This window comes from Ambystoma mexicanum, chromosome 8 (genome assembly GCF_040938575.1).
Source record: "Ambystoma mexicanum isolate Mex_15411 chromosome 8, UKY_AmexF1_1, whole genome shotgun sequence".
In the NCBI taxonomy this organism is placed as follows: Eukaryota; Metazoa; Chordata; class Amphibia; order Caudata; family Ambystomatidae; genus Ambystoma; species Ambystoma mexicanum.
Window position 1 is genome coordinate 1,606,261,634 of NC_090929.1, and position 16,360 is coordinate 1,606,277,993.

Below are 16,360 nucleotides of genomic sequence, written 5' to 3' on the forward strand. Positions count from 1 at the left end.
GCTGGCATAAGGTGGCGGTGCGGATGTGCGCCACAGTGCAGAGACATGTTCACCTTGGGGCAAGGTACCGCCGCACGATGGAATGCATACTTGTACAGTTCCAGCCATCCTAATTAGCCATTGCCTTCCCTTATGGTGCGAATATATTAAATGTTATGTTTGATAACTTCCATGCAAAATGTGGGATTTTGATCAAGCATGTGATTTAACAAAATATCTCAATGTTACCAGTGATGCAATTGGGTAATTCTTTAATATATCATGTTATCACACATGTAGATTTCTTTTTTCTTCTATCAGGTCTAAATGTCCGGGAAGGTACCGAAAAAGACGGCGAGGAACTTTACAAGTGTTTCACCCAAATGGGATTTGAGGTTTTGGAGAAGGAAAATCAGACCGTTCAAGGAATCAAGTCATTTTTGAATAAAGGTATGAGAACATCAAGGATCCACTGGGACTAGAACACAACTCAAATGGCCACAAAAGCAAGCTTAAGCATTGGTAAAATAAATAGTTGTGGCTTTATATAGGCCTGAAACGCTCTATTCAGCATGCAATAGCATAATTTACCAGTGTACACACACCTTTTGACATCTGTTGCCATCTTATGGCCAGGTAGGGCCATCACTTTCCAAGCATTAACATTTGAGGTCTTGGTGAGTGAATGGGCACGCAGCAGCACCTCCATACTCAAAACAGTGCAAGCTCTGGTCAAATGTAGGCAATAATGAGCAAATATGTCACTACCTAGGCATATCATTGCGTTATCTAAGGTATAAACCCACCGCTGCAGGTGCTGACAACATGTGACAAGTGGAATCTCTTAATTCCCAAATAATGCCAGTCCTTATAAGTAGGGTATACCATCAAATGTGCAAAGTGCAGCCTCAAATGTGCCAATGCATCTTTTCTATGCCCAATATAGTCACCATATGTTAAAGTATCACTCCACATGTGCAGATGCTGTAATCATAAGCCAAAATAATTCTCGAATAACCCAGTTATGCCATCATATGACTGGTATAATCGCCACGTGCAAGGCATAGGTTTGCAGGTGCTGCCATTTTTTGGAAAATATATCATCCAGTGCCCCAGTAATAAAATCATGTCATTGCCACCATATGTAGGCTATAGTCTTGGAGGAAGTGTCAGCATATGCCAAGTACAGCATCAAATGCCCCAAAAAGCCATCAGCACGTTCTTCATTTTTGAAGAACTTTCCCAGACCCTTTAAATATAATATGTTTTCCAGATATAAAGGGATTGGAAAGGTCATTGAAAAAAATTACAAAATATTCAAAGCCCCACGGGAACATGCCTTCTACTGCAGCTGCCTCAAAATAACTGTAGATGTGCTAGTAAAATGAAAAAGATATATCTTAAAATGTGCTTGTGTGCATAGTACCAGGAAAAGGCAGAACCAAGAAAAGGCTGATTCAGATAAAGAAAAGAAGCAAGGCAAATAAAAGCCTGGTAGAAGTGAAACAAACTGGGGAGGAGGTACGAGTATGTGTCACAGCGTGAGAGAGGTAGAAGGTGGTGTGGAGTACACTGCTGAGGAAAGGAGCAGAAAAGTAGGAAATATTTTCCTATGTACGAGATCATCCAAACTCATCTAGGAAGTAGAAGAGAATGGGGTTATGGAGCGAAGAGCCACGTTCCCTGGCCAGGGAGACGGACTATACAATCTAACCCAGCCCAAGTGGCCTAATCTATGGTGGAAGCGCTGAGGCTTGGCAGCGCTCAGCCTTGCCCATGCTGTTGCCTATGCCTGCAATCCAAGTGCACACGAGATTGCGTTGGTGGGCTCTCCCAGAAGTTCAAGAGACCAAAACAAGAAGCAGAAGACCCAAACTGATACAACCATAAATGAAGTAAGTAAGTGAGGGGACACTCAAATCCCATGATTGTGAAAGACTGAGCATGTGCAAATCACTTCCAGGAATGAAACCGGACTGAGAAGCTGTCTGTTGGACTGGAAGATATTTTTATGGAGCCAAGAGATATTTTTGTAATTTTTTTTGTGAGACGAGTGACTTGTAGGATGTAAGCCCACATATTTCATTGGAGAAACCAGTGATCACCGAGGATTTATTATTTGAGTTATAAATCCACAGGAGTAATAACATTTTCCATGGAAGGATGAAACTCAGAGACTTGGTAGGCAGCCAGCAAAACTCATCCTGATTCAGTGTTGCTGAGAAGTCCAAGAGGCCAAACCTCTGCATGGAGTGTCCTCCGTAGTGATACAGCAAAAGCCTAGAAATCAGGGAACCTATTGTAGATATTTATTTATTTATTTATTAAATTTATATAGCGCACATACAGCCCAAGGGCATTGCGGCGCTGTTTCTTGTGGCAATCTTAGTTACAAAGGAGTTACATACATGCAAAAAGGATAGGAGTCATGGCATACGAGTACAATAATTCAAATGCATACATTATACAAGTGCATACAATATGATAATCCTAGGCATGTGGCAGGTACCATGTATTGGTCAGTCATTGGATGGGTTTTTTAATTGAAGAGCATAGTTTTCACAGCCTTGCGGAATGCTAGGTGGGAGACTTCTCCTTGCAGGGGTGGTGGTAGGGCGTTCCATTGCAGAGCTGATAAGTATGGGAAGCTAGCACCTCCCGCTCCGGCTCTCTTGACTCTGGGAATTACGAGCATATTTGCATAGGGAGTTCTAGTCGCTCTGGTGGAGATTGCGGGGTGGATTCTCTCGGAGAGGTGGGGTGGAGCAGTATGGTGCTTACACTTATGAGTAAGGGCAAGGGCTTTGAAAATGACTCTCTCTCTTACTGGGAGCCAGTGTGTCTGTTTCCTGGCTGCTGTGATGTGCTCTTTGTTAGTGATTCCAGTGGCTGCTCTCAGGGCGTTGTTTTGCGTAGTTTGCAGTTTGGCCATGTTTTTAGTGGAGGTGCCCAAAAACAGTGCATTGCAATAGTCTAGTCTTGATCCTGTGAAAGCTCTAGCAATAGTGATGCAGTTGTCCTTGGAGAGGAAGGGTCTGGCTGCTGCCATGAGTTTGGCATGGTAGACCGCTGATGAGGCGATGGCATTAACTTGCCTTGTCATCCTTAGGTTTGAGTCAAGATAGATACCCAGTGTTTTTACTGAGTCAGCTACTGGGATTTTGATGCAGTCTATTATAAAGTGACTGAATTGGGAGTCGAGGTTCTTAAGTGTTTCCTTGGAGCCAACCATGAGTAGCTCAGTCTTGTCTGAGTTGAGGCAGAGCCCATTGGCAGCCATCCAGGCTTGGATTGTGTTGTATATGTAGTTCAGTGTCTTAGAGTCGGTGTCATAGTCTCCTGTTAGTGTTAGGAGGATCTGGGTATTGTCCGCGAGGTTTGTGTACGAGATACCCAGGGAGTCAGGGATGAGCAAGAGGGGCCGTGTGAAAATATGTTATAGAGGGTGGTTGAGATGCATGATCCTTGTGGGATGCCACATAGGATAATGGTGGGTGAAGCTGAGGCCAAGTCCGAGAATACTTGCATGGTCCTTCCTTGCAAGAAGGACGAGATCCAGGCGGTGGCGTTAGGTGAGAAGTTGGCTGTAGTGGATATGTGGTGGCCTAGGACCTGGTGGTCGACGAGGTCAAATGCCGCCGATAAGGAAAGCGGGTTTCCCTGAGTCTCTTGCATCGTCCATTTGTTTTTTTTAAGTCAAGTAGGGCTATCTCAGTCTTTTTCCCTGGGCGAAAACCTGATTGACGTAGCCCGAGAAGTTGGTTCTCCTCAATAAATTGTTGTACCTGTAGATAGGCTGCTTTGTCCAGTATCTTGAGGAGGAAGGGAACCGTGGTGATGGGCCAGTAGTTATTTGGTGAGCAGGGGTCAAGGGAGGGTTTTTTAATGAGAGGGCGGTCCCAGGCTTCCTTAAGGCAAGCAGGGACTTTACTAGAGGCAAAGGAGGCATTCACAAATGCTGTAAGGAAGGGGCGAGATGGCTGGCGCAATCCTTAATGAGTGTGGCTGGGCAGGTGTCCCCTTTGCAGTTTGATGGATTTCATACTGTTGATCATGTCACACTCTTTGATTTCCTTGAATGAGAAGGAGCTGGGTGCGACTAGAGAGGGGGATGGTTTTGTGGAGGATTGCTGGGGGATATTGAGTGCCGGCCTGGTTGTCTGAAATTTGGTTTGGAGGGTGCTGAGCTTCCCGATCATAGCTTATTGGATTGCATCACACATGGTCTAATCCTTGGTGTAGTTCTGTGGTGTAGGTTTCTCTAGATCTCTGAAGACAAAGAAAATCTCTTTAGTATTTGATTGGGCTTTGTGGATTCTGGCTTCAAAAGAGATGGCTTCAGCATGAATTATAGCTTTTTTATACTCTTTGGCCTTGGATTTGAAATCAAGTTTGGATTCATCTATGCGTGTAGTTTGCCATAGGGTAAGCGCTGCACGTTTCTCAGATCGAAGTGCGAGGAGGTCTGAAGTAAACCATGCATTGGTGTGGCTGGTGGGTTTGGCCTTTTGTTGTTTAAGAGGCACAATGGCTTCGACTGCTGCTTTGATGGCTATTTCGTAGGAGAGCGCTAAGATCTCTATGTCGGCTCAGAATGGGGGCCTGAACGCTGGTCCGGATAGGAATGGAAGTTGTTTGTCTTTGGTGAGTTGCCTAGAACTTCTAGCGAGGGCGTGGGGCAGTGGTGGCTCTGATGCTTGCTGGTAGGTAGTTATTTTATGTTGCTATAATCTTGATTTATAGCCACCCTGAATAAACCTTGACTTAAATCTTCCTAGTATGTGTCTGCATGATGTTGAACCAGCTCATCTTTGTGAGAGACACCATCCCTCTTCTCTATCCCACTCATTCGTTGAGGCACCCCAGTGACTCCCAGATAGGAAGAAAAGGGATTACTCTTTTTCATAATCCTTGTGTGGCTTTATCAAAAAGACCCCGGCCTCCTTCCATAAAGGAGTCATGCTGATAGAACCATACATGTTCTACCTGTCTAACAGACAGGTTAAGGGGTGGTGTTAGGTGCAGGGCACTGTTTTTCTAAATCTAATGGTTGATCCTGCTGGACAGGGGAGCCGTTTCGCACACTTCCCTGCTCAATCTCATGCCATTCACACAGGGCAGTAGCCAGGCTGCCATCATTCCTCCAGGTGCTTTGTTAACAGAACTAGCAGAGCCCTGACTTTCTTTTTCTCAGATCCAGTCCCTGGGGGATTACTTTGATCACTCCCCTCAGGTTGACTGTCACTAGCATGTCATAAAATCAAGGGGACCGTACATTAATGGAGAACTTGGGGCAAAGTGTAATATTTACAGAAATGTGTTTCCATTGGTACTCATTCCAACTGAATTATAAACAATATAAAAGAACAATGACATTATGAGATAATAAAAATGAACTGGGTTGTGGAAAGAACACATAGTATAATTCTAAATAAAAAATAATATATTGTGAATCGTTGACAACAAAAAAACCAATGAATATATTATTGACAAGCAGAAAAAAAGATGAATTAGACAAGGAAGAACATCATGTAAAGTGCAAGACAATCAAATACTTGGACAAAACAAAACAGAATTACCTAAATGAAGATTAATACAAAAATAGAGATTAATTAGAGGGAGTTATTTTGATGGCTTTCCAATGTTAATAATACCCTGCAATGTGAAAGTGTATCAATGTGAAGGGCACCTATTATATACTTGGTGTCCTGATGAAGGATCCACACTGATTGGTATGTTACAGGTCTGCTGTACTGGTAAAAAAAATAAAAGAACAAAAGTGAATTCATAAAAAGGTATATAGCCGTTTGGCTACAGGCCAGAAAATACTCAACAGAATATTTAACAATATTGTACCCAATGGAGCATACGTTGTTTGACAAAAACAGGGCGTGCTACTCTGTTATTCCAGGGCAACCCGATGATTCACGTGTGCCTTCATATGTGTTATGGTTTTACCACTTTTCAATCTGTAAAGGTCATTCAATCAGAATTAGGGAACGAAGATTGCAGGTGAAGTGTTATGATCTTTCGCTCCTGCTTATCATGAATGTGAAAGTTATATACTTGATGTGAGATGAATTGGTGTAGCTAGACGGCCATGTGGGAAAATGGGTTAAGAGTAGTTCCATTAAGCACAATTATTTAGTCAGCTTCTAAGGAATTCTAATTCAAATGTAATCATTTAATGAAACTATTAAAGATCTCCTAACCTCCAATAGTTCAGGCCAAAAGTTAAAAAACGTATTCATAGCAAAGAGCATATAGCAGAAGATCCACTCACCGAATAGCATTAACATTGCTGCGCAGGTTTCCATAGTGATGTCCGCGTGGTGCAGATCGCCATCTTAGATTCTTAATAACAACGAGTGGCGTTTAAAGGTTAAGTGTCATGGCGTATTTTTCAGAACGTGTTTACTGAAGAAACCCTTGTACGCGCTATAATGTACCGTGCACGATAATGAACTATTCATCAACTGCAAATTAATTTACATAATTAAATTCAATACTTGTTTCAATATGTTCCATTTGTTTTATACATGTATCGCTATAGCTGCTGTTAAAGGTGATGAGTATTTTATTAGTTGTCAATAGATGTACTAATTGCTAGAAAAGCTCCATAGAAAGGAGTTCAACCTGCCTCGTGAGAGCCTGCTCTGTTAAACACAGCGCACACCAGCAACCCTCTTTGGACCAGGCATGCTGGTTCTTGCCGGCTTTGACGTCCACCCTTCACCCTCCACTTAGTAAGACAGCACTTGGGTCAGTAAATTGAGTGCCTGCTTCAAGAAGGGTTTTCCTTGTTAGCTATCCTTACTAACATAAGGACAAAACTAAGCAACTTTCCTCGAAGGAGGAGGGGAAGAGGTCCTCTACTTCAGAACATTCCTTTCTTCACAAGGGCAAGGACAGATGGCAAGCAACTGTATCGCAGTTCAGCTCACTACAAAAATCAGAATTGAGGAATGACTTAAGTAAGCCCTTTCCTTCAGTAGGGCAGAGTTCTGGTCCAATATAACTTACGGTGGTGATTTGCACTAAAAGATCACAGTGTAGCCAGGTTATAGATGTTCTCACTCATACCCGAAGTTAAAGTACTCTGCATCCACTGCTTCACCCACTCTTCTTCAGATTTAGCTCCAACTGGTACCCATACAACACTTGTATCACACCCTCAGATTCCAATGCATCACACTATTTCATACACTTAATACATTCAAGAAATAACACACACACAGGTGTGGGTTTCATCTTCATCAGTCTCCTCCACCTCCCCTCTTTGTTCAGTCAAGAAGGAGTCAGAGGTTCCACCATCAGGTAAATATGGCAGATATATCTCAAAGAGGCATCTGAGAGACCTTATATTCAACATCAGGGATAACATGGGGCTACCTTCTTCTTCCACTATGGACAGGAAACCCTCAGATATATTTGTTAGAAATGATTACAAACTGGCACGGTCCTAGGCCTCCACCCTACCATCCTATGATGAGAAAGGAATGGAAGGACCTGGAATTAATACAGATCCAAAGGCTAATGGCCAGATCCTATCCCACGGAAGACCCTCATAGAGAAGTTCTAGCCATTCTCTCCTTCCACTCTATGCTCCACACACTATCAGGAAAGCTATCAGTAGCTTCTTTGGATGCTGCGCGTTAAGATCAAGTGGATCGTATGGGTGAGTCACTCTTGGACAATTCTACTCCACTGCGCAACGTGGACACTCGAGCAAGCATCTATTTAAAAAATAAACCCCATTCTCTCCTGTAAAATCTGATGGCACTGTGTGATGCCTGCCAGGCATTGGGCAGAATGTTGATAAAAGATTTCCAAAATAGAACAGCAAGTATGCTCCATCTGCAGACACTGGAGTAGAGACAATGAGGGTAACAGCTATTGCCCCAGGAGCCTCTAACACCTCAAGCAGACATATGTGGCTTAGGGATTGATTTACAGATCAGGTTCAGAAGTTCACGTTGAGGAACATTCCACGTATGGGCTCAGACCGGTCCCTAGCTGAAGGACATGTTCACACAGGCACTGAAGGATAGAAACCCTTCATGCCTTCAAATCCAGCACCAAGCCATTTCCGTCATCAACTACAAACCATAATCTGCATCATTCTTCTCTAGGATTTTCTTGCCCTACTGCATGAGGCATGCGTCCAGGGAACTTCAACCTCTGCTTCCTGCCATGCTTGATAACCAAAGGATCCTGCTTCTTCTGCATAGTAGCCCTGACTATTCAGTAGCCCTCATGATGCCAGTGAGAGGTAGGCTCTGTTTGTTGATTGAGGTATCGCAGGCAAATGGGTGCAGTATATTCTCTCAATATGCAATGGGTCTGTCTGTCCCGCTCAAATCAAGGAATGTTTTCACTGCTTGTACCTGGCTTCCAACAAAGAGAAGGGATTTTCTTGCTGGAGTTCTGCAATGGTCATGGTACTCGCAGTGCTTAATTTGGAACAGTGAAGAAGCCTCTTTTCTATTGCTTTTTTGCTTCTTAAGGTTTTGGGTAAATACAGCATGGCCATACCTGCCGAATCTAAATAGGTTTATCAGGCAAGACCTGCTTCAGGGTGAATCTCTCCGGGCCCGGATTCCACTGTTATCGCAGGAGGATTTTCTGTCATACCTTGAGGACACTTCACTGTCCTGCTGACCCATCAACAATTCCTTCATTTCCCTATGGTGGACAAGCACTTCCGGTTTTTGGTCCTCCTATTTGGTGCCAGATTGGCTTCCAGGGCATTTTTATTTTTCATTTTTTGCCAATCTACTCGCATCTTTGATGGGTCTTATTCACAATATGCAGGTAATGGTGCACCTTTAGCTGATGATTAGTTGATTCACTCTCCTTTTTCCCAGGCCTCTAGCGGCACAGCATTGGTATGCATCACCCTGAAGGATCACAGCTTCATAGGCAGGAACGAGATGTTCTGCCTTGTCCCGAACCAGCTATTGCTCTTTATATGGGCTGCCTTTGAAAACAGGTTGGGAATTACCTTACCTCTGCCCCTGATAAGGTCCAAGTCTTAGTTACTTACCTGTAACTGTATTTCTCCAGCATTGGTATCTTTCATAGATTCACATGCTTGAATATTCCCCGTCGTCAGATTGGGAATCCTTGGTGATAAATTTAATAATAATTTTTTTTTTTTTAAATATATATATACATTGCTACCTAGCAGTGCATGTACATAGCCCATTATGGCCTATGAGCCATTTCATTGTGTAGTCTCTCCACCTCACTTTGGTCCTTTATGGCCCCAGCCAATGAGGTGGCAGGGCTTAAGCTCCGCCCCCGGCAGCCATCTTCAGATTTTGAACCGTATAGATTACAGTATGATGGATGCCGAGCATAGGAGCAGCCTCTCAGGGGAGGCGGGCGGGCGCATGTGAATAAATGAAAGATACCAATGCTGGAGAAATACAGTTACAGGTAAGTAACTAAGACTTCTCCAGCATTGGATCTTTCATAGATTCAGATGCTTGAATAGAATACCAAGCAGTTAAAACATGCCACCATTATATACATATATGCATAAATACAGAAAAAACATATTTCTGATCAAACCTTTACCATGCAGCAACACAACGGTTATCTACTTCGGGAAAGGTGGGAAAGGAGGCTGGTCCTACCTTATACAAAAAGATGGCGGAGCACTGCCTGTCCAACTGCAGCTTCTTTGTTGGTGTCTTCAGTCAGGCAGTAGTGTTTCGCAAAGGTATGCAGAGTGCTCCACGTGGCGGCTCTGCATATGTCCTTCAAGGCCACCCCTGCGTGGAATGCTGTTGACGCCGCCCTTCCTCTGGTGGAGTGCGCAGACGGTGGTCTAGTTAAAGGGTCGCCTTTCAATTGATGGCAGTGGGTGATGCAGGACGATACCCAGCGTGCCAGACTTTGTTTAGATATATGCTGACCCTTGGTACGGCCAGAGAAAGAAATGAATAGCCGGTTTGAGGAGCGGAACTCCTTGGTTCTTTGCAAGTAAAACTTCAACACTCTAGCAACGTCTAGAGAATGTAAAGTTCTTTCCGCTTCAGAAGCGTGATTCTGGAAGAAGGTTGGTAACACAATGCGCTCAGTGAACGACATCTCCGAAAGTACCTTGGGGAGGAACTTCGGGTGAGGCCTTAAGATGACGTGGTCCTTCTGGAACAAAGTAAACGGGGGTTCAGAAGACAAAGCTTGTAATTCACTGATCCTTCTGGCTGATGTGATGGCTATCAGGAAAGATGTCTTCCAGGACAAGAATTTCATTTCGCATCTGTGTATAGGTTCGAAGGGAGGTTGCATGAGGGCTGTTAAGACGGTGTTGAGGCTCCAGCCCGGAACTGGTGTAGGTGTAGGCGGATAAGTACGCATCAGCCCTTTCAGGAAGATTTTAACCGCTGGTAAGGAAAGTAAGGTTTGCGTCTCCGCGGTTACTGTGTAAGCCGCAATGGCTGACAGATGGACCTTGATAGATGACAGTGAGAGCCCTGACTTAGCCAGGTGTAACAAGTAGGGCAGAATCTGATCAACCGAGGCCGTGAGGGGATCGATTGCAGAGGTCTCGCACCATTTGGAAAACCTGGTCCATTTCCTGGTGTAGGTGACTTGTGTGGACGGGGCTCTAGCGGCCCTGATGGTATCCCAGCATTCTGATGGTAACTTTAGGTGCATCAGTTTGCGCTGCTCAGGAACCATGCTTTGAGAGACAGGCTCCTCGGGTCGTGGTGGAGGACCTTGCGGTTCTGCTGTGTCAGTAGATATTGATGTGTCTTGAGACGAATCGGGGGTTGACAGGATAGGTGCTTCAGAGTTGGGTACCAGACTTGCCGTGCCCAATCCGGTGCGATTAGAATCAAAGAACAATTCTGTTCTTTTACCCTGCGAAGTACCCTCGACATGAGGGGAATGGGTGGAAAGGCATAGAGGAACTTCCCCGACCAATTCACTGAGAACGCGTCTCCCAGTGATTGGTGCTCCGGGTATCTTGAAGCAAATCTCTTGCATTTTTTGTTGTTCCTGGTGGCAAAAAGGTCGATCTGCGGATGGCCCCATAAGGCAAAAATCCGTTGGGTTTCTTTTTCGTCCAGCTCCCACTCGTGGGACGCTGCGTAGTCTCTGCTTAGTCTGTCCGCTAGGACATTGTCCACTCCCAGAAGATGCTCTGCTCTGATCTGCACTCTGTAGTGCAAGGCCCATGCCCATAGCTGTTGGGCTTCTTGCGACAGGATCTGTGACCTCGTGCCTCCCTGCTTGTTTGTATAGTGCATGGAGGTCGTGTTGTCTGTCTGGACTGTAAGGACTTGACCAGCTATCACCGGTAGGAAAGCTTTCAGTGCCAACCTTATGGCCCTGAGCTCTAACACGTTGATGTGGAGCTGGGACTCTTGTGTCGACCAAGAGCCCTTGGTTTGGAGGTCCGCAAGATGAGCGCCCCAGCCTGATAAGGAAGCGTCCGTCCTCAGCAGAAGGGTCAATGTCTTTGCTTGAAACGGCATCCCCTGCAGAAGATTCCTCTGAACATTCCACCATCGAAGGGCCTTGTGCAACGCCGATGGAATCTGGACAATGTCTTCCCAGCATCCTGAAGCTTGTTTCCATTGGTGGTCCAGAGCTTCCTGAATCGGTCTCATGCGAAGCCTGCAGTTCGGTATGAGGAATATGCATGATGACATCATGCCCAATAGGGATTTGTAAGAGCGTACGGATGTTGTCTCTTTCTGTAGGAAGTTCGAAGTTAAGCGTAGAATTGCTGCTATTCTTTCTGACGATGGCCTCACTCTGGGAATGCTGGTATCGAGTTCGGCTCCCAGGAAGAGAGCTACCTTGTTGGGAACGGGGCAGGACTTCGTCTGGTTTATGGAGAAACCTAACTCTTTTAGGAGGTTGACAGTCCTCGAAACTGCCGAGCGAGCCTTTGCAGCGGAGCTTGCCTTTATCAGCCAATCGTCCAGGTATGGAAAAACGTCCGTTCCTGCCCTCCTGAGACTTGCCGCTACCGGCGCCAAGCATTTTGTGAAAACTCTCGGAGCCGATTTTAGTCCGAACGGGAGCACTTGAAACTGAAAGTGAAGCTCTCCCACCGTGAACCTGAGGAACTGCCTGTGCGCTGGATGGATCGGTATATGGAAGTATGCGTCCTACAAGTCTAAAGTGGCTAAGAAGTCGTGCTTGTTTAACCAAGGTAGCACCCCTTGTAAAGCTACCATCTTGAATGTTATGCGCTTGATACATTTGTTGAGTGCCCTCAGGTCCAAGATGGGTCTCCATTGACCGTTTTTCTTTCTGACGAGAAAGAAACGGGAGTAGAAACCTTTTCCCCTCTGACAATAGGGTACTGGTTCTACTGCTGCCTTCTGGAGCAGTTTTTGCAATTCGGACATGACCTGTCTTAGCATATGCACTCTGCGAGATGTTGGAGGCAGGGAAGGAGGTTGGTCCAGAAATTCTAAGGTGTGACCCTTTCGGATCACCTGCAACACCCATTTGTCCGCTGTAATTGATTGCCAGCGCTGGAATAACTGGCTCACCCTTCCCCCCACCGAGGTGTGGTGAGGAGGGGGAAAAGATTGGTCGTCAGTTTTGCTTGCCTTGTGATTTCCCTTGGGCGGAGCCACGTCTGCCTCTATGGGCGTATCTGTTGGATGACTGATATTTATTGTCTTGGTACGTGCCGCCTTGTGCTTTTTGACCATACGAGGAACGACCGTATCCTCTGAACTTGGAAGATGAGCCTCTAAAGGGACGAAAAGACCTATGGTCCTTAATTTTGTCCTTTAAAGAACTGATGGCTCTGGCTGTGTCCGTGTCTGTCTTGATTCCCTTCAAATGGTCGTCTATCTTCTTTCCAAAGAGATCTTGTCCATCAAACGGCATGTCTAATATCTGCGCCTGGACTTCAGGTCTAAAGTTAGTAGCCTTCATCCAGGCCTGCCTTCTGAGCACTGTGCCGTGCGCCATCTGCCTGAAGCCTGATTCGGCCACATCAACCGCTGCGTCGATCATGTGATCCGATGTAGCTTCACCATCCGCGATTATCGATTTTGCCTCCTCCTGGAACTCTGGTGGTAATTGCTCCGCCAATTTAGACATGCGGAGCCAGAGCTCGCGATCGAACCTAGCGGTCATGGCCAGCGCATTGCCCGCTCTGATAGTAAGCGATGCAGAAGATGATACTTTCCTGCCCATGGCTTCCAGTTTACGTCCGTCCTTATCCGGTGGTGCCGACAACGGTGAGGAGGGGTTGGCGAGTTTCTTTCTGGCCGCCACTTTAATAACCGAGTCTGGTTTCGTATGACCTCTCAAACAAAGCGGTGCCGAATCCGGAGCTTTGTATTTCTTTTCTGGCCTGGACACCAGCGCCGGAGTCGATAAGGGCGTGGATAGGATCTTGGATCCGGAATCCCAGATGGTATCGAGGAGGGGAATTGTGGTCACTGTCCTCCTTCGTTTGTCCCTGTGCTCATAGAGCACTGATTTCTTTTCCTCAGAAGAAACCTGAATTTTAAACAATTCTGCGGCTTTACCGATGATAGTGTGGAAAGAGACGAGATCATCCGGCGGTGAGGCCTTGCCCGGCGAGTCTCTCCTCCTGGGCTTCTCAACTACGTAGTCATCCCACTCACTGGATGCGTCTGGCTCCTGTGTTATTTCTCCTTCTTCTGGTTCGGAGAATTCTCTAAAAGGATCCTCCTGCCAGTCTGATACCGAGATGGTGGACGGTACCATAGTAGGGGCTACATCCGGAGATCGCGGTCTGTGTGATGACTGTGGTGACGGGACTCTTGTAGGTGAAGCACTGTGGGTGCTGCTCCTCGGTCTTCGAGCAGGTTCCGGTGATCTCATCCGTTTTCACAGTCTACTCCTGTGAGGAGAACAACCAGATGTGCCAGGAATCGGAGATGACTCTCTAGGAATAATTCCTGATTCTACGGGACCAATCGGGATTTGCTTCTCCCTTTGCCGTTTGTAAAATTCTTCTACAATCCTCTGCACTGATAACATGAGTATCGGGTCATGAGGATATTCGGATTCTCCCGTGGACGGTTGCCAAGGAGGGCTGTATTGTTTCGGTAAGGGACCGGTGGACTCTTCGACCACTTCCTCATCAGAGAATTCTTCCTGAAGAATTACATCCGGAAGTTCTGCCATGTGCCCCAAAGGTGAAAATTGCTGTACCAGTGGTTCAGTCTCAGTATTCTTCTCAATGACATTGTTTTCAATGACAGGTGTTTCAAATGTGGAAGGCAGCAATTCCTCCGTAACTGCCGAAATTTGTGGTGCCGCTGAAGGTGTTATGGACGATGCTATCTTCGTCGACAAGCCTCCCGTATGAGATTTCGTCGACGACTGAGATTTTCCCGTCGACGAGGGCTTCGCCGCCGACTGAGATTTTCCCGTCGACGAGGGCTTCGCTGTGGACGCAGGAGATTTCTCCGTCGACGAGAGCTTTGTTGACGAATGTGGAATGTGTTCCATGGACGACTGTGTCATGGATGAATGCTTCGTGGACGAGTGGTGTTTCTTGCTCGTCGACGAATGCTTCGCGGTCGACATGTCCGATGACGATGATCTTATTGTCGACGATGTCTTAAGCGTGGTCGTCGTCGTTGATGGTTTCGTCGACGGTATGGCCGATGACGGGCCTTTACCTTTCCCTTCATTCGTGGACGGTTTTCCCGCCGACGACTGCCCCCCCCGTTTTTTGCAAACTGCTCCTTACCTCTGGAGGCAGATTTTGCTGACTTTTTCTGGCTTGATAAGTCAACTGGAGGCAGAAAGAGTATCAGTTCCAGCTTCCTCTTTTTGAACTTGGGAGAGGAACTCCTTTCCACTGAAGAGGCCCTTCTCTTTGAAGTTTGCCTCTCAGATGGAGTGCTGGATTGGACAGGAGCTGTTCTGACAGACTCATCGTCCGAAGATTGATCCCTGGATTCCAAGTATGAAAGGAGTCTTCTATGCCTGTCATGAAGGGTCTTGGTGGAAAAGGTTCTACAAATCTCGCATTTTTTAATGTCATGTGGGTACAGACAATAAATGCAATGCTCGTGGGGGTCTTTGTTGTAAACCAATTTCTTCTTGCACCTCGTGCAGTCCCTGAACAGGGAAGGCTTCCTGACAGCCTGAGGTGCCTCCATTTCTGAAGAGAAGTTCAGTCGACGATTTTGAGAGGAAAACAACAAGTTTTACCTCTAAGGTTAATTGGAAACAAAGCCCCTAAGAAGGGGAACAAAATGGAATATATTTACCAAATATATTCCACACAAAAGTAGAAAGAATTTGAAAAAAGCTCAGAGAGCTTGAGGATTCCCTGTGTCTGTTAGACTGCGGTGAAAAATCTGAAGATGGCTGCCGGGGGCGGAGCTTAAGCCCTGCCACCTCATTGGCTGGGGCCATAAAGGACCAAAGTGAGGTGGAGAGACTACACAATGAAATGGCTCATAGGCCATAATGGGCTATGTACATGCACTGCTAGGTAGCAATGTATATATATATATTTAAAATTAAAAAAAAATTATTATTACATTTATCACCGAGGATTCCCAGTCTGACGACGGGGAATATTCAAGCATCTGAATCTATGAAAGATCCAATGCTGGAGAAGTTTAATTACCACCTTTTTATTTTGCTGCATCAGCCCCCCTACCTGATCAGAGAGGTTCTGCAATAGGCACCCCCCTCTGTATCCCTCAGCCCTCCTATGGGAGACTGAGGGCTTTTGGGAGGGCTGTTAGGGATACAGTCCCTTCCAGGGGAGGGGTTTGTCTTGGACATGATTGGCAGGACAGGCCCAACATCCTCTTCAGCTTGCTCGACTGGTTAACCCATTCATGGTTGAAAGAGATGCTGGCCCAAAAAGGAAGTTGGAGACGGCTTACCTTTTCGGGTGCCTCGCCTTTCCAGCCTGACAGGCAGAATCAGTATGTCCTTACTACAACAGAGTCTTTTTTGATGGCAAAGTATCTCATGATGTTCCAAGTGATGCCTCAGAAGAGCATCAGTCCCAGTAGCTCAATAATGAGGTGCACTCTGCTTCTTCTTTAATGGCTCATATCAAGGACTGGAAGTCTTTCAACACCACACGAGAGGTGATGGCTGCATAGATGCCTGCCTGCTTGTCGAAGGAATGTGGGATCTCTTCAGGCTGCCCTCCACTTCTCCACTTACTTATCAACAAGAACCAGAGATATTTTAGTTGTGAAGCAAGGGGGCAGAGATCAAATTTAAAGAGGTCAGAATTACCAGGTTACTCACCGTATTGACCACCTTACTCCTAGTCCATAGTCCCCTTTCCTCCATACTTATGGGACATCTCTCCGTCCTGTGGGACGGGACCGGAGCACTTTGTAAAAAGCATCCAAATTTTTTAAAAAATGTGTCCTTCCTC

General features: G+C 45.9%; 1 protein-coding gene across 1 annotated transcript in view; it reads left to right on the plus strand.

Annotated features, from left to right (window-relative positions):
* The window catches only part of LOC138473239 (caspase-3-like), a 403,122-nt gene that overhangs the window by 319,531 nt on the left and 67,231 nt on the right, over positions 1 to 16,360 (plus strand). Inside the window, exon 4 of the mRNA XM_069611851.1 lies at positions 301 to 429. Coding sequence (XP_069467952.1) covers positions 301 to 429 — 129 coding nt within the window. The remainder of the gene's footprint in view (positions 1 to 300; positions 430 to 16,360) is intronic.